The 18,212-nt window shown below is 50.9% G+C and overlaps 1 protein-coding gene across 5 annotated transcripts in view; it reads left to right on the forward strand.

Moving 5' to 3' along the window:
• The first annotated feature begins 2,020 nt into the window (after positions 1 to 2,020).
• ZC3H3 (zinc finger CCCH-type containing 3) overlaps positions 2,021 to 18,212 on the forward strand; it is a 194,815-nt gene continuing 178,623 nt past the window's right edge. For all 5 annotated transcript variants that reach the window (XR_008464701.1, XR_008464700.1, XM_054190095.1 and 2 more), the window contains exons 1-3: positions 2,021 to 2,116; positions 4,583 to 5,996; positions 7,730 to 7,923. Coding sequence is in view for 3 of the 5 variants with exons in the window: in XM_054190095.1 (XP_054046070.1) it covers positions 2,071 to 2,116; positions 4,583 to 5,996; positions 7,730 to 7,923 (1,654 nt within the window). In the remaining 2 variants the exon portion in view is untranslated. The remainder of the gene's footprint in view (positions 2,117 to 4,582; positions 5,997 to 7,729; positions 7,924 to 18,212) is intronic.

Below are 18,212 nucleotides of genomic sequence, written 5' to 3' on the forward strand. Positions count from 1 at the left end.
CAGTTCAGGTCAAAGAAAATCCTTTTAGGGGATGGGGACTGGAACTGGACCTAGGAAAACTGCCTTCTGCTTTCAATTTGCCCCTAGTTTCTGGGAGGAATTGAGTAATGGGGGAGAATGTGAACTGCCCTGAGAGCTGCCCATGAAATGTGTTACAAACTGCGACTTGCAGAGCCACTTACCCCCTTTTCTTGCTTAATTAGAAGGTGCAAACTGCCATGCCCAGATGATGTCTCAAAATTACCCCAACTGCAGCAGGTATTTTGCTCTGCTGCTGCTGGAGCCTTACTGGCACATTTAATGCACAACAAAGACTTTAAATTAGGAACCAAACTTGCCCGTTCTTGCAGGAAGCTGAAAACATCTATGTTTTCCTTCACTGCCACAAGTAACCTTTGCAGCTCAGCTTCGGGACTATTTCTCCTGCAAAACATTTTAAACAATGACCGCCGAAGTATGAGAAATGAGGGCTTTCAAGGCTGATGAGTGAAATTAAAGTTTCCTTGCTGGAGATGGTCCTGTGGGACCATCAGAAGGTCCTCCCCCTTGTGCCTGCAGGCACAGCCTGAGGGAGATGGTGGGCCACCGGCAGACACTCATGATGGGAGAGGGCAGAGAGGGGCAGGGAGGCCTGGCTGGGCAGGGGACAGGAGATGGGGACAGGGGATGGCTGGATTAGGCTGGGCAGGGCACCCAGGATAGGGACAGCTGGACGAGGCAGAGAAGGGGACAGGAGACGGGGAGGGGTGGACCAGGCTGGGATGGGGACAAGAGACAGCTGGGATAGCCCAGGCTAGGGACAACCACACTGGGCTGGGCTGGGGACAGGGGCTGGGGCCAGCTGGACCAGGCTGGGATGGGGACAGGGGACAGTTGGCATAGTCCAGGCCAGGAACAGGGGATGGGGACAGCTGGACAAAGCTGAGGTGGGGACAGGGGATGGCTGGACAAAGCTGGGCAGGGGATGGGAACAGCTGGATCGGGATGTGCTGGGGACAAAAGACAGACAGCTGTGGTAGCCCAGGCTGGGGACAGGGGCTGGGGACAACTGGACCAGGCTGGGATGGGGATAGGGGATGGCTGGATGAGGCTGGGGAAGGGACAGGAGTTGGGGACAGCTGGCCCAGGATGAGATGGGGACAGCAGATGGGGACAGCTGGACCAGGCTGGGCTGAGGACAGCAGATGGGGATAGAGTACAGTTGGGATAGCCCAGGCTGGGGACAGGGGCTGGGGACAACTGGACCAGGCTGGGATGGGGATAGGGGATGGCTGGATGAGGCTGGGGAAGGGACAGGAGTTGGGGACAGCTGGCCCAGGATGAGATGGGGACAGCAGATGGGGACAGCTGGACCAGGCTGGGCTGAGGACAGCAGATGGGGATAGAGTACAGTTGGGATAGCCCAGGCTGGGGACAGGGGCTGGGGACAGCTGGACAAGGCTCAGATTGTGACAGGGGATGGGGACATCCGGACCAGGCTGGGTTGGGGACAGGGGGTGGCTGGATGAGGCTGTGGAAGGGACGGGGGCTGGGGACCACCAGACTAGGCTGGGTTGGGGACAAGAGACAGCTGGGATAGCCCAGGCTAGGGACAACCACACACTGGGTTGGGATGGGGACAGATGATGGCTGGATGAGGCTGGGAAAGGAACAGGAGCTGGGGACAGCTGGACCAGGCTGAGATGGGGACAGGGGCTGGGGACAGCCAGATCAGGCTGGGTTGTGGACAAGAGACAGCTGGTATAGCCCAGGCTGAGGCCAGTGGCTGGGGACAGCTGGACCAGACTGGGCACAGGACAGAGGTTGGGGACGGCTGTACCAGGCTGAACTGGGGACAGCTGGACCATCCCAGGGTGGTGACTAGGGCCAGAGGGAGCCGGAGCCGGCGGATCGGTCTCGTCGCAGGCCCCGGTCCGGCCTCAGGTACCGTCGGGCCGCGCAGGCCGCGGCTGTCTCTGTTGCTAAGCGACGGCGGCCGTTGCGAGCGCCACGTGACGGGGCGCGCGCTCACGTGACCGGCCAACGGCCGGCGCAGGGAGATGACGCGACGGTTGCGGGAGCTCTGCGGGGATGGAGGAGAGGGAGCGGCTGTGGCGGCAGATCCGCCTGCTGCAGGGTACGGCCGGGCCGGGGGAGGGGGGCTGGGAGACCGGGCCCCGGTGGGGGAGAACCTCGCGGGCGGCTGCTGGGGGGAGTCCCGGGGATCCGGGGGGAAGGCGAGGGATCTGAGGGGGCCCCGGAGTCCTGGGGGGGAGGAGAAGGCTGTGAGGGGGACCCCGGAGTCCTGGGGATGGGGAGGGGAAGGCTGTGAGGGGACCCAGGGGGGAGAGGGAAGGGTGTGAGGGCACCCCGGGGTCTTGGGGAGCGGAGGGGGGGAAGCTGTGAGGGGACCCCGGAGTCCTGAGCGGGAGAGGAAGGCTGTGAGGGGATCCCGAAGTCCTGGGGGAGAGAGGGAGGGGTTTGAGGGGACCCCGAAGTCCTAGGAGGGGAGAGGAAGGCTGTGAGGGGACCCAGGGGAGAGAGGGCGGGGTGTGAGGGGATCCCGAAGTCCTGGGGGAGAGAGGGAGGGGTTTGAGGGGACCCCGAAGTCCTAGGAAGGGAGAGGAAGGCTGTGAGGGGACCCAGGGGAGAGAGGGAGGGGTGTGAGGGGACCCCGGAGTCCTGAGGGGGAGAGGAAGGCTGTGAGGGGACGCAAGGGTGAGAGGGAGGGGTGTGAGGGGATCCCGGAGTCCTGGGGGAGAAGGGCAGGCTGTGAAGGGGACCTGGGGGAACAGGGACATGTTGTGAGGGGACCTGAAGGTGGGTGTGAGTTGGGTGGAACAGAGGGGACCCCGAGGGGGGAGGGGCTGAGGCCTGGGAGGGGCCTGAAGGGTGGGGGAGGTAGAGGGGACCTAGGTGGGGTAGGAGAAGGAGGGAGGTGGAGAGGACCCAGGAATGCCGGCTGGGCCAAGGCAGGGAGGGAACAGAGAGTGTTGGGGGGGTTTGGGAGTCCCCACCGGATGGAGGGAATCCCCACGCCACCGGCCCCTACAGGGTCTGTGACCCTCCTGGCTGGGGAAAGGGGGTGTCCCCTGCCCCGCAGCCCCTGCGGCTGGTGGCAGAGGGGCTGAATGTGCCCCTCGCCCTCTGTCCCTTGACTCCTCAGCGTGGTGGAGGAGGAGGGGAAATATATTTGCGTGCCCTTTCCTAGCTCTGGTGAGCATCAGCACTTATTCTTAGCAGTAACTCGCTCTATTTATAGACTCCAAGGTAATTTTTCCTCATTAGTAAGGCCACAAACTCCGCTTGGTCCTTGCGGGGGATCTGCCTCTGTCCAGGAGCTCCTATGTGGGAGGAGAATGTGGCCTTGCCTCCTCCAGGAGGGATCTGCTGACACTGCTCTTCCAGCAGCTCTGTCACTCCTCCTGTAGGAAAAACTTTTCTATGCTGACACGTGCCTAAAATGCTCAAAAATCCTTTGATAATCCCTTTTATTGAAAGGGTTTTATAAACACTGACGCTTAACAAGCGCAGACCCTCTCTAATTGACATGTATCTGTTATCCAAGCGACTTCGTTAGTAGACCAAAGCACCGTGGAGGTGTGGTGGCTTGGCAGATGGATCTGCAGTGACTCAACAGCGAAGCTGGGGACGCCTTGGAGCCTCCTCGTTGCTGCTTTAAAGAAGAAGAGCCATAAAGCTGGTGAAGGGTCTGGAGCACAAGTCTTATGAGGAGTGTCTGAGGGAACTGGGGTTGTTTAGTCTGGAGAAAAGGACGCTGAGGGGACATTTTATCGCTGTCTACAACTCCCTGAAAGGAGGTTGTAGTGAGGTGGGGGCCAGTCTCTTCTCCCAAGTAATAAGTGATAGGATGAGAGGAAAGAGCCTCAAGTTGTACCAGGGGAGGTTTAGATTGGATCTTAGGAAAAATTTCTTCACCGAAAGGGTTATCAAGCACTAGAACAGGCTGCCCAGGGAAGTGGTTGAGTCACCATCCCTGGAGGGATTTACAAGATGTGTAGATGTGGCATTTAGGGACATGGTTTAGTGGTGAACTTGGCAGTGTTAGGTTAATGATTGGACTCGATGATCTTAAAGGTTTTCATCAACCGAAATGATTCTGTGATTCTGTGGTCTGTGTTGGAGCTGGCGATGGCTGTGCTGGGCTATGTGCATGAACAGATGAGCAGAGACTGCTCTGACAAGATATCTGGAAATAAAATTAGCATTTTTAAAAAATTAAGCTCCAAACCCAATAACTCAAGCATCCATTTTGGCACATAAAAAAGAGCATAAAGGGGCAAAAGGTGGCTGAGAGGAGTAGTCGGTGTTAACTAGTGTTAAGAGTCTGTAGGTGAGTCTGTGGTTCAGGCCTGCAAGTTGAGCTGTCCTGTGAAATAGCTTTTGTGACTGATTTTCCTGAGGGTTGAGGGAGATATTTGTTTTAAGTTTTTCCTTCCAGTGCTGGTTATCTGAAATGTGGCCTGTGTGAGCCTGCGCGGAGCAATCATCCTCACTGCAGCATGAGGAAAACCAGTGCTGTGATGCTGTCAAACTCCCGTGGGACTAGTGATTAACACAGACACTGTCGTCTTCTCCTTAGGTCTCATAAACGACCATAAAAACGCTCATGGGGATGCGCCGCGGACGCTGTCATCTGCACCACTGAGGTGGAACAACCCCCGCCAGCCTCCCTTCAGCAGGAGAGGGGCATTTTCGGCCAGGTACCCCCAGCAGGCTCCCAGGGATTTCCAGCTGCGCCAGGGTCACTCCTGGAGGAAAAAATACTCCCTTGTCAACCGGCCACCAGGATCAGCGTGTGATATTGGAAGTGGTGGAAGTGCCAGCACGTCTGGGGCTTTTGGAAGCCATGGGGACAGCCAGACACCTGAGCCACCAGAATCATCCCCAGAGAGACATGTGGACTTAACCACAGATGGTAATATAGTTGTGGGGATCCAGCTGCCACAGAGGGCTGGCCCGTTTGTAGATATGGAAGGTTTTGGTGATGTGGGTTCTTACTGTGAGTTTTCTGGGCTGAAAACGATGGTCACTGCTCCAGGTGATAGTAAAAATGTGAAAGAATCTCCGTACACGAGCCAAAACGAAGAGAGAAGACCCTCTCTCTCGGTTTCATTTAGTTCATCTCACCGGTTCGTGAGTTCAGCCTATGGGAGTGTGTCGGATAAGCCTAGAACAGTGCGTCTGGCCAGTGACGTGACCAGGAGCTCCTCTGTCTCCTGTGGAAGCTCCAGTGAAAGCGCCGTAACACTGAAATCGGAGCCACAGCAGCCTTTGGTGTTGCCAGATCATGAGCCGGCTCAGCATTTGGCACGGACGAAGGCGGAACCGCCAGCACCAGGGCAGTCTAGTTGTGAGCAAGTCAGGGATGCTTTCAGAGAGCCAAAGGTGCTTGGAAATGGCGAGATGTGCTCTAGACCCACTCAGACTACGACTTTGGTGGTTGGAATGTCTCCAATGAAGAGCAGGTTTTCCATAGTCTCCAAAGCTCCTGGTCTCCAAAGAGCCGCCTCAACATCAGTCTCCAGCAAAGCTTTGAAGTTCAGGAAAACTAATTACACGTGGGTCGCAAACCCTGGTAAATGCTCTCGCACTGTGAAAAGATGGGTCAGCCCTAGAGCTTCTGAAAGTGCTAAGAAGGTTGCCGGTGGAGCGGACAGAGGTGCTAAACTATCGCCAAAAGCAGACTTGGGAGCAAAGCTGAAGAAATCAGGACTGCAGTCCAAACTGGGTGTTTCTCCTAGCAAGTACAAGTGGAAAGCCTCCAGCCTGCAGACCTCACCCTCCACCTCCAAATCAGCATTCAGGTGGCGATCTGAGGATCAGAAAAAGCCTCCAGCCCCCAACCTCCCTCAAGCTGGTGTGGCCCCACCTCCTCTGAGTGCTGCATCTGTTGGTCTCAGTGGGGCGAAATCCTCCTTCAACGAGGCCACTGCCCTGTCCAGTTATAAGGTGAAGAGTCGGACAAAAATCATCAAGAGAAAAGGAAGCTTGGGGTAAGTTGCTGGTTGTCTTCAGAGCGGTGTCGTTGCACTGGTCGTATTTTGTGACCATTGGCTTCACAGTAAGTTGTGTAAATTGTGGTATAAATGAAATTCCAGTGAGGATTGTTGTATACTGGAATGTTTATTTGCCTTTCTCTTTCCAAATGTGGTGACTTTGTTCTGTCTGGAGACATCCCACTTTCCAGGGTTGGAAGACCTCAGGTTTTAATTGTTTTAGCAATCTGTGTAACTCTGACTTTAACCTTTCAAACAGAGCTGGATTTTCTTCTCATCTCCCATCCCTCTTCTCCGAAGACTTTGCTGCAGCCCTTAGGAGATTCCTCCCTGACCTGAATAACAGACTGATATTCAAAGGGCAGGAAATAGCTGTCTTGATTTATTTTCAAACTCCCATAACCTTGTTGCGTTGAGGGCTGGGGAAAGGAGGGAGAAGTAGCTTGAGTTGCTGTTATCCTGTATGGTGTGTCCCTGTAAAGCATTGTACAGCCCCTGGGATGGAGCAGGGGCAGGAGGTGAGCTCTGCGTGCTGGGAAGAAGCACTGTCTGTGATGTTCTGCTGGTACTTCCCTCCCTGGGGAGGTTACTGCTATCCACCAGTATCCCAAAACATTCTCTCTGAAGGCTCTCACTCTTCCTTCTCCTTGTCAGGTGGGTGACAGATCTGTGGCTGTTGTAGCTACCTTGGGGGAACACACTGTGCCAGACCGGCAGATACTCCTGGGCTCTGTGGAGCAACTTCTCCCCCCTGACCGTGTCTGATAGGGACAGAGTACAATGGGAAGGTTGTAAACGAAGCTTGGCGGAAGGAAAAGGCGTGTGGGCTGAGTTATCTGCCAAAATGGTTTGCACCGGGCTGGGAGTCGAGGGGAAACAGATAAGAGATTGGGACCAAAATTTCTCTGAAAGCCGGTGTGTCGGTGAAGTGCTGCAAGGGCTTCGTTACGTTGTCCTCCCGGTGGGAAAGCTGTTCAGTGCTGCTTTTCTCAGCAGGGCTGGATGCAAGCCCAGCCTGTGCTGCAGGGAAGGGATACGCGGGATGGGGTGAGGGTTGGTGGCACAGCTGTGTGACCTCTGCCGCTGAACTCGGAAGTGTCCTCAGCGTAGCAGATGTGTGCTTTGGCTCCTTTCATGATGCAGTAACACCAAGCCCGAGCTCTTGAAAAACGAGGACTGCGGCCTAAATAACTGTTCCAAGGGATGCAGTGAGCTGGTAACACAGATCCCGATTGAGGATCTGATGCCTTGATTCCTGCTTCTGTTTCCCAGATCCTCCGATCAACATTTCACCACGGTTTTCCATCCTTGCCTTGTCCTCCTGCTTTGCTGGGGGATGCGTCTGTGGGTGGGTTGTTCTGGGAAGGTCACTGTGGAGTAAGGTGCTTGGAAGAGCTGGGATTGTTTTGGGATTTTTTGGCAGTCAGGGACACGAGACTCCCTTCATCTCACTAAAGCACAGCATCCTCTCCCCCCAACATCTGTTGAGGAGAAAGCAGAAGGGAATGAGTTGAGTTAGGCTGTCAGATACCTCTGTCCTTTGCCAGAAATTCATCACACTTGCCTATTTACTTGCAATTTTCAGTTCAGTGCTTCTTATTGCCCTTGGGTAGGGGAGCAGTGTGGAGCTTGGTGAGCCAGCTTCTCTTTTGAGCTCTGAGCAAGGGGACCAAATGTGTTTGAGTCACCTCTCTACTGTTTTTTAACTCTGTGGTGTTGCGTCTTTGCAGTTCCCCAACAGATAAGAAGAACGGCTCCTCGCCTGCCACGCCTCTGAAAAGCCACTTCCATCTCAGGAAGAAAAACTCGCGAGGGAAACCTTCCGTGACGCCGAAACGCTCCTCACCCAAGGGCCTGGTGCAGATCACCAAGCACAGGCTCTGCAGGCTGCCGGCCACCAGGATGCAGGTCTCCACCAAGGAAGGTAGGAACAGCTGTCCCAAGGGGTGACCGTACTCACTGACTGCGTGACGGTGGAGTGGTTCCAATAGAGGCTCTTGGATTTGGAAATGGGTTACCAGCTCTTCTGGGCACTGAAGCTGCTGGTGTTGGACCTGAAGGAAACATTGAGGAGTAGAAGTTTGGCTGGAGTAAGGCTTCTACCTTACCCCAGAGCTGTCTTGTGCTTTGACATCTCCAGACAAGGTCATTTTAAAGCTGCTTCTCGCTTTTAATGTGGGTTTGCTGGATTTACGGGCATGAAATAGGAAGGTGCTCAAGGAAGGAAGAGGATGGCAAAGGCAGTAATACATCCGTAATGATAATCTCTCTTTTTGCACTGGGCAAAAGCTGGTGCGTGTCATGAGATACTCCTCTAGCATCTACAGACCTACCTAATGCGCCTGTATCCCAGTGCAGTGTCTGTGGGTGTCTTTGTATGTAATTTGCTTAAATTAGCAATAAGTGGAGGAATGCTGGGTCCGTTGTGCTTGTGAATGGGTAGTTTGTGTCCGTGTTCTGCTGCCTTGGGTTGGCAATGGTCAGAGCAGAAATCAGATGCTTAGAGTTTGGAGAGCTGCACCTATGCGCGCGTGAAATGTTTTTGTGATGTTTCTGGCTTGAAGTCTGGTTCTGCTGTTCAGTGGTGACATTATCATGGACAAGTGGCTTCAACCCCCTGAGATTCAGTTTTCTCAAAACATATGAAGCGCGTTTTGCTTATGTTCCTGCTCTGAGCTCGTTCACATATGGCAGGGTGGCCAGTGACACTGCGGTAGACATCACTCGAGTCGGGAGGGCTGTTCGGGCCGTGACGTATCTGCGATCTGCCTCCAAACGTAAAGCTGTTGAGCCTGTTTTCGGGAAGACGCTTCTGTGGTTTCCTGCCCTGCGCTTCAACTACTGAGTTTACACATGTGATTATAGTAATTTTGCGTTCAGACAAATAGCTCTGCGTCAAGATGTTGCTGTTTTGTGACGGACGAAAAGACAAAAACGGAGGCTTGTAGTTCAGGGAAGGGAAAAGGTTTTTCTGGGAGGAGAAGAAAAAGATTTTTTCCTCTTAATGTGTGTGTTTGAGGAGGGGTTTGGAGGGATGGCGGGGGACGCTGGGAGGAGAATTTTGGATCTGGCGCTTTAGGATGCAGGCAGTAACTCATGGGAGAGGCAGGGGTGGGGAGAATAAGATGGGCCTTTGTGCAGTTGCATTGATAGTCCAGCATTCAAGCAGTTGTCTGACTTTGGGGCTGAGTCTTGCTCCGTTTAAGGAAGTCACCAAACCTTTTGGTGTCTGGAAAGGCACGAAAGATGCACCTCCAGGCACTGCGTTGGAAGTTTTCATGCAGTACCTGAAGACAGCATGTACAGTTGGAAGTCTCGGTTGAATTTGCACATTGGTTGCTCTTCTGTCGTCTCTGAAACCAGAGGTGGTAGATACGGGCCGTGGCCAGATCCATCTGTGATGGTGATGCGGGAGCATCAAGGCTTTTCTTCCTTGGGTGATGGTGATGTGGGGAACACAGCCCTTCAGCCTCCCAGGAAATGTCCACTGGGGCAAATTTAGGATTCACACCTCACAAGCTGCTTGTTGGGGACCTTTCTACACCATAGCATGTCCAGTGCGAGTCATCGAATAAATCTTTATGCTGTAAAGCTCCTTTTTAAAGATCTTGCTGTGCTTGCTGAGAGCCTGGTCTGAGCAGCTCTGGTGTAGGCTCTGGAGATACAGGGCAGTTTGGGTTGCAACAGCATTTTACAGGTGAGGAAATTGAGACGCTGCTGGTTACAGGGATATAAGCTGTTTGGGTGTTCCAGGAACAGACCTGAGTGTCCTGGTTTGAGGTAAAACAGAACCAATTTAGAAGCCTCTTCTACTGAACTGAACTCTCTGTAATTCATGGCGTATTGTCCAGATACGGTTCGTTCCCAGAGAGATAAGGCCTGATTGTTTATAATTTATGCCTAGGAATGGTATGCAGAGAGGTTCTTGCTTATACTTACGCTTATTGCTATAACAACCAAGGTTAAACCAGATTCTTGCTCTCCATTTAGCCCTGTGTTTGTACCCGGGTTTCTGCAGAGCTGTTTGCTCAGCTGCGTGCGTCGTCGAGGAGGTGACAGCACTGAAGCTGCTGCCTTGGGAAGGCTCCTGGCACACATCGAAGCTCGCTTGACTTGGCAAACATCTCTTCTTTTTAGAAGCTGTCAGCAAAAATGCGTGCCCATCCAAAGTGAAACTTCATGTAGGTTAAGAATATACAAAATGGATCGAAATCTTCTGCCCCCCGGGACCCTGACTGGCAGCTGCCAAAAGCCCGTGTCTTTTGGGAACGTATTCCGAATACTGTTTCCTTGATTCAAGGTAATGTTCCCATACTGAAAAGAGTTTTTATCTTAAACTGTGTAGGGCTGAAAATGTGTAGATAGAGCAGAAATACAGTTGTGATCCTGGCTTTGATCAAAGTAGAAGTTGGGAAATAAAGACATTTAGAGAAAGTAGGGGGAAAAAAAATGGAAAATGGGTCTGGGAGTGACTTTGGGAGAGGAAGTAGTTCATTCCCCTCTCTAAAAGTGGATCAAATTATCAAACTGTTCCTGATAGATGCTAGGCAAGCCTAGCACAGACAAAACCCTAATTTATAAGAGTTGTGAGTTTTCTGTGTTGAGGTGACTTAAGTTATTTTCCAGCTTGGATTTGTACACTTTGTGGTCTTAGCTCAGAAGCGTGGAAACAAGGATCTGCTTCGATAAAACTTGGTGACCGTGCCTTGTGGCTCTTTTTCTTTACAAACTGCAATACCTGTTGTAAAAATATATCTTGATTTGGGTCTTAAAATGACTAAAACCAAAAGGAAATGTCCCGCCTGCCTTTTCTTGTGTATATGTGTTTGTGCACGTGTGAGACTGCTCTTCTTCACTTCATAAATGCCACAAATCCTTCTTTTCCCCATGCCTTGCTGCGCTAGTGGGAGCACAGACACCGATGCCTTAGACAGCAAATTAAAAATGCTTCCCCACCATAATTATGAAATGGCTTCTAAATTTCTTTCTTGCCTTCTGCAGCGGAGAGAAATTATACTCTGATAGATCCGCCATCATTTGGACTGAAAAATGGACTGGCAAGTGGTACTGGGATCCGTTCGCTTGAAGCTCTGGAAGGACTTCTTAGGCTGCCTTTCTCCTCCCCAGGGAGGAGGGAACAAGGTTGTTTCTGCTGTGTTTGCTGCTGCTTTGTGCAGCTTCTCTGCAGAGCTGAACTGAATACATCTTTCTGCCAGGAGGACTTTGCGCAGTTGAGATGTCTTGCTGGGTAGATTTTCTCCTGACATGGTGACTGTGAGAACTTGGTTGTTTGTCCCCTTCCTGGAGAGGTTCTCAAAGAGGCGACGCAACAGTGTAAGTCTGAAAGTTCTTGTAATCTTTTCTCTACTGCACTTTCAGGCTTTCCCCTCGCTGCTGGGACATGAAATGCTGATATCAGAGGGGCAGATGGTTGCTGGTAATCTAACCTCTGTTGTACCATCATCTCGGGGGATCCCAGGGGACTTGGATTTGCTCCTTCCTGTGCTATCGGCAGCTCTGTGAGGCCGCTGCCGAGTGATGCACGGCTGCTTTGCTTCTCCAGTGTTAGCAGAGAAATTCAGCGAGAGTCTTGACGGCTTTGGAATTGCAAAATGAATTTTTGGCAGGGTTGGTGCTGCTTGCCGGGCATCTGGTTAAGGCTGAGGACTAGCAAGGTGCCTGCTCCACACGTTCCTGCGTTCACCTTCGCCAGCAGCGGCCTTGCCATGGAGAGACTAAGTCCAGTAGACCTTGACCCTTCATGCTCACCTTCATAACTAGCCTGTGGGTTTGGTTCCTTTGATTAGAATTGAGTTTATAGGTTTGAATCCCTTTAAGGCTTTTCTTTGAGAGGATCCAATCCCAGGCAGCGTATTTGCAGCTTAATGTGTTAAACTATTCTTATGCTCTGGGTTTCTACAGCTGTTGAATTATTGTTGTACTGTTCCTACATGTGCTAGGACTTTTTTTGCCTAAGATGACAGGTATGGCCTAGTACAAAGAGGTTGTTAGATGCTGGATGGGGCACGGACATTTTCAAGGCAGCATCCCATAATCTGATGAGAGAGCCCAATCATTGATAGCGCTTGGAGCAGCTCAGACATCATTCCCATTTGGTGCCCCTAGATGTATAATTTTGTGGTAGTTGTCTTCTGGTTTTACAGAAGTCCTATAGTGAGCTGGGATTAAGCGAAGGCTTGTGGGGGTTGAATTCCTGGCTCTCAGGTTCTCCGAGAAGGTTTTGGGAGGCTTGGTTTTATTTCTCTCTGCTTATGCGAAGTGGGGATATTAATCGGTGTTTATTCTTGCTGTTTCTCGCAAGACACGTGTGAGGGAAATCGGTGGGATACAGAGATGTTACTGGGAGCCTCTGGGAGCAGAGTGAGGCATGAATGGAGCAGTGAGGCTGATGTTAACTCTCTGGCTTGATGCTGAAGCAACACCCATTGCCTCTCTTGCTGGGAGTGGACTGGTGACAGTCCTGGGCCAGCTGAGGGACTTACCGCTGATTAGTTTCCCTGGATATGCATGACACCCAGCTAACAAATGGATGCAAAAGCTGGATGGTTCGTGCCAGGTTTGTGATCCGCCTGCATGGATACAGTCGCGCTGGAGCCTGGGTCCGATGGGTGCCAATGCCGAGTGGGCACCCAGCACGCCTGTGTCCCCAGGGAGCTGCAAGATCCCGTGCCAGGGCTGAGGACAGAAGGACAGCTGGGGAGGACCGTGCCCTGCTTCATGTACTGCAGCATGGGTGCAAAAAGCTGGGTCAGCCCCTTCCTTCCCTGCTGATGTGGGCAGCGGTGTGACACAGCTTTGCTGTTTTCTTGTTTGCCCTGTTAAACAGGCTTTTGACATTCGTGGCACAAGCTCTGCGGTACGTACCGAAGGCAGAGGCGTTTGTCGTGCCTTTCCCAGATGGGGTAACAGAAAGCTCTGTCCGTCTCCCGACTCTCCAATTCCCTTTTCGCACCCAAATGGACTTGTTTGATCTCATGCAGTGGGGCAGCTCTTCCAGCCACCGTTGAGACTTGGTTTCACATTGGTGTCTCCTGGTAGTCTGTATTCAGAGGCGCTTGCCTCTCTGGGAATCACTGTGTTTCCATTTAAGGATCAGTGATTGTACTAGAGAGAAAAGGGAAAGTAGCAGAGCGGTAGCAGTTCTCTTGTGATTATTTGGGCTGCTCTCATGATGAGTGTTACACCTGCAGCTGTTATCAATTAACTCCGAACTGCTCATCTGATTAAGTGGAACATTTAATAACCGCTCAGAAATTGGGGTATGCCCCAAATTGAAGTTGCTCTGGTGGGATGGTAGAGCGGCGAAGCATTTCTAATCCAGTTAATGGCCTGTTCATCCAGGTATTTTAAAGGAGGGTTTGTGCTGGGGCAGAATGTGTGTGTAGGAGGAGCTCAAGAGCTTGGCCAAAGCAAAGAGTAGTAGAAAATGTTCTGTTGCTCAGCGGAGTCAAATTAATGTTGATAAAACAGCCTTTAGATGTTGGACTTCTTGGCCACTTAGTACCTAATATTAATGTGCTATTAATATTAAAGCATTCCTTTTTTTTTTTTCCTTTCTTCCCATTTAAGTTCTTAGGCTCTTTTTGGAGGTAAGGAGAACTTGGAGATAGTTGTTTTGCTGGGAGTTGCCTCTGGTGTAGATAAGACAGTTGGGATCTGAATCAGGGATCTGCTACTAGAGGCATAAAAGGCAGCGGTTGCTTCTCTCCTTATCCAGGGCAAAGCTGGAGGACCAGAAAGGATCATCCGGCTGCTGAATATGGTCCTCAGGCCACTGGTGTCACTGTGTTGCGTATAAGTAATACAGTCCTCGTACTACAATCCCTTTTCGGATGCAAGAAGCAGGGGGAGGCTGGCTGGTAATTAAGATGTGGGTGGAATTTCCACGGATGGCAATTCCCCCAGCCATCTTGCTTTTTTTTGGCATCTGAACCAAAGGGTTTGATTTGGAGGATAAATACTGGGCTGCTCTGTCATTTGCTGAGTAACTTTCCTGCCAATAAGGGTATGTTGTAATTATGTTGTCTAAATGGCAAATGTCTATCCGGAATTGGCTTTCTGTTGCTTATTTGTTACAGCAAATGGCCAATATAATCAAATCGTGGTGCGTACGGTGGGACAACGCCGCTTCCTGCAGCGCTTTTTGGCCATGTGCTGTCCCATTAGCTTGGGCAGCCTTTATCCGCCTTCTCCAAACTGGAGATGGGGTTATTCCCAAAAGTGTACAGGCGTGATCTTTTTATCACCGGTTTTAAAGCAGAAAAAACAACAACTTCTATGTGAGGTTTGACTAATGCAGATGCGATGGCAGAGGAATGTGCCCGCTCCTCCTGTACTACAAGTCCTGTGTGGATGCAGGAATCCCCCATTTCCCAACAGCCTTTTACTCCCAGCTCTTGCCGGTTGCCTGTTTGATGTCTTGCAGGATGAGGCCCTTTCTCAACTCTTGTTTTTGTTGAAAGGCAGGTGAGTAAGTGCTTGCAGTCGTGAACCTTTCCTCACCCTTGCAAAAAAATCAATGCTGTTGCCCTCCTTGGCTGCCGCAGCTCTTGTGTGATGCCGTTGTGCTGGTTAAGGGTTCACCCTGCTCAGGCATTCGGCATGACAGCAGTGTCGTTTCTTATTCCCCTGGCTTTTTCTCTAGGAAAAACTAGAAGTAAGTGCTGAAAATTAAGATTTTTATTTTTTAATTTCTTTCAATGTCAAAGGTGAACATTGATGGGCTGGACATATGGATGGGGAGCTGCTCCATGCATGTTTGCCACATGTCCGGCACGGAAGCGGTGGCTTTACGGTACGCTCCGACAAGGAGGAGAATTGGGGATTTTGGGGAGTCTCTCGTGCCGCCCTTCCGTCCCCGCAGCCCTGCAGAGGGCACTCGTGCCCCTTGCATCTCCCCGGTCCACCTTTTTCTGGTTATTGATGGCCTAATTTCGTCTTTATGTGAAAGAAAGCAGATATCAAGTAATTTGCAGCAATAACCTGCTAATGCTGGGCCAGTATCAAAACTCCCATGTTCATTTCAAGTGGCAGATAAAACACTAATATATAATTATCCTTGCAAATTGGATTGTTTTAAATAACCAAAAGGCTATGGCCAGGAGAAAACTATCCCATTTCCCTTGAGTTACTATTGCAGTGTAATTGCTGCGTTCAATCAATTTCCTTGGCATTAGAAATTCCATCACAATCAACATTAAGCTTTATTCATTGTGATGGCTAAGAGCCGGGCCATTTCTCCTCTTTTCCTTAACTGGCAAAATTAATCAGGGAAAAGATTTTAAACATTTACCCGTGCGAAAGAGGTCAGCTCTGCCACTATATTGCTCAGCAGATAAGGGGGCTAATAAAAAGAAAATTGAATTACTAATGATCGCCAGGAACAGAGTATATAAAACCTGGCAATCGCCCGGTTCAGGAAAAAGGAGAATCAATTTTCTTCGGACAAGGTGCGCTCATTTTTTATTTTGGCGCATATTATCAGCAATTTAATTTGAAAGCGCATAAACAGGAGGAAACAGTTAGAAAATAATGAGCCTGAAGGTGTAAAATGCTGCAGGATATATGCTGTACACAATTTATTTGGCACAACAGATAATCACTTTAATTGAATTCAAAACTGCATTGTTCAGCAGCAGTGCGGGCTGCCCGCCTTGCCCGGGGGGATTACAGAATATTACAAAGATGCCGGCAAGAGGCTCCTCGGTGTCTTTTCCCCTCCGTAATGTCCCCTTCCAGGCAGGACTTCTCAGCCGTGTGCCCGGGATTGCTTAGGCACAGTCACAGCTGGCTGAAAGCAGAAGATGCAGGAAGCGAGAAGCAGATTTCTCTGGGGACCTTTCCTTAGTGTAGCGCTATGTGTATTTATTTCTTAAATAATTTGGCGTCGGATGGTTTAGTGCAAGATCATCGCGTAAGCGTGCAGGATGGAAACCGGTTGTGTCGTCTTCTGCTCCAGATGAACTTATTTCGCTGGCGTCCCAACTGAACCTCCCGAGTTAAAAGCTTAGTGCCCTCCTCCCGCTCGGAGTGATCTCCTGGTCTGCGTATTAAACTAGTTTTTAACTAGTAGCTTTTGGATTATGCCGGGGAGAGGTGGGTGGCGGGAAAGAGATGCTTTTGCTGCGGCGGGTCGGGGCGATTGTCATGCGAGGAGCTGCGCTGCGAGGGATCTCACTCCGGCTGTGCCGTGGGGGTTCCTCCTTTCGTTTCTTTTGTTCTTTGGGCTGGGAGAGTGGAGTGGACTCGTGCCAGGGTGGGAATAATACCGTTACTCAGCACTTTGCCTTTTCAGAGCACTTTGCAGGCATTAACTAATGAAATGGTGGTTGGGTGAGGTGGTACAGGAGGGGCCGCGTTGCCGTCTCCACCGACCGCTTGTCTTAGCAAAGGAAGCCTAATAGATGGGGAACCGCAGTAACGACCAGAGTGTGGCCAGGGCAAGAGTAAATTTTGACCCTATCCTTGGTTGCATCCGCTACACGTGCAGCTAGGACACTAGTTTTTGTGTTTTCCCCCCTTTAAAGTAGTCCTTTCCTGCTTATCTTTGCCTTTCTCATGCTCCAGATTGAGATAAGACAGGGGTTTGTGTTACCAGTTTCCTGCTTGTCCTCTCTTGCCACCACCATCGTTAAGGCTGGCTTTTCTGAATGTGCTGAATAGAAGGAAATCCTGTTTGTATTTGCTTCTTTCCAGAGAGAAATTCCGTAAGGATTCCTTCCTAAGACCCGCTTCACCCTGGCACCTGCAGAAGAGTTTCTACAACTCTTTAATTTCAATCAGAGTGATGCTCACCTTCCAAAAAAATTCCCTAAACCCTAATTTCTCTTTGCCCGATAACACGAGTGGTGTGGTACGAGGGTCTTGGGACGGAAAAAGGCTGGCGGCAGAAGTGGAAGGAGCTGGTTTGCATTACTCGTGCCCAGGCGAGTGCAGAAAGTAAACGGGGCGTAAATGGTGAGGAGTAAGTTATGGCTGGCATCTGAATGCTCAGCTGCTGTTAATTTTATTGACACTGGGTGTTTGTATCCCTCTGGCAGCTTTGAAAATCTCAGCAATGGATTTTATACCCTCTTCTATTTTTTTTTTTTTTTTTTTTTCCTTCTAAAGTGAAGGCCAGTGAGTAAATATGGGGAGATTCCCGTTGGGGCGCTCTTGTAGTTGGTTTTTTATTATTATTATTTTGTTAAAGTGTATTCCTTGCTTCTTTTTTTTTTTTTTTTTTTTTTAAACTTTCAGTGAATCGCATAAAGTGTTGCCGCTGTTTGTGAGGTGCCATCTCAGATCACATTACGTATGAGTTAAGCCGGTGTGTTATGTCTCTCTTACGTCTTATTAGAAGGAGTCGGAGGCGGCGATCCCTGCCCTCGAAGGAAGCCCTTGTATCGTACTCAGCACTGCTCAGGACCCCTTAGAGTTCCTCACGTCTTCTCTTCTCTGCTCCGTCATCAGTCTCGTCTTTCGGAGCAGATCCTTCCTAACTTATTCCAACCCTTGGCAGGTTCACCGCTCGAGGCCAGCAAGGCTAATGTCATCGCGCTGCTGTACGTAGGTTTGACCTTGCCCATAAATCATGACGTTGTCAGGTCTCGCTTTCGCTGCCTTGTCCTTGGGAGCCAGGGGTGGAGTGTGGCTGGCGAAGGGGCTGCTCGCTCCTTCGCGGTAATTGGGAAAAGTTCACATACTTGGCTTTTTGCCGGCTCCAGTTACGTCAGTGTTCGTAAGTAACGGTTTTGGGTTTCTGGCTTTACTTGGCATTTACAGGTGACTTGTCCCAAGCTGCAAGAGGAGCTGTAGGCAGCCAGCAGCGGGGATTCTGTTTTCAGAGCCCTCTTTTAAAAATAACAGGCTGCTTCGAGCGAGGGAAGTCAGCCTTGCTAACCGAGGAGGTGTCACCATGTGGACAGCCGCCTTCTCCTCAGCGCTTGGCTCGAGCGCTTCAGTGTTTGGGTTTGGGGTCAGGTAAAATAACGTCTGCGATGGGGGAACATCCAGACTGAAATGTGTCGGAGATGTGATCTGCAGGTGGTAGTGTGCAGATTTAGATTAGATATTAGGAAGAAATTCTTCACTCTGAGGGTGGTGAGCCCTTGGCCCAGGTTGCCCAGAGAAGCTGTGACTGCCCCATCCCTGGAGGGGTTCGAGGCCAGGTTGGACGTGGCTTGGAGCAACCTGGTCTGGTGGGAGGCGTCC

Source organism: Rissa tridactyla, chromosome 2 (genome assembly GCF_028500815.1).
Source record: "Rissa tridactyla isolate bRisTri1 chromosome 2, bRisTri1.patW.cur.20221130, whole genome shotgun sequence".
Classification (NCBI taxonomy): Eukaryota; Metazoa; Chordata; class Aves; order Charadriiformes; family Laridae; genus Rissa; species Rissa tridactyla.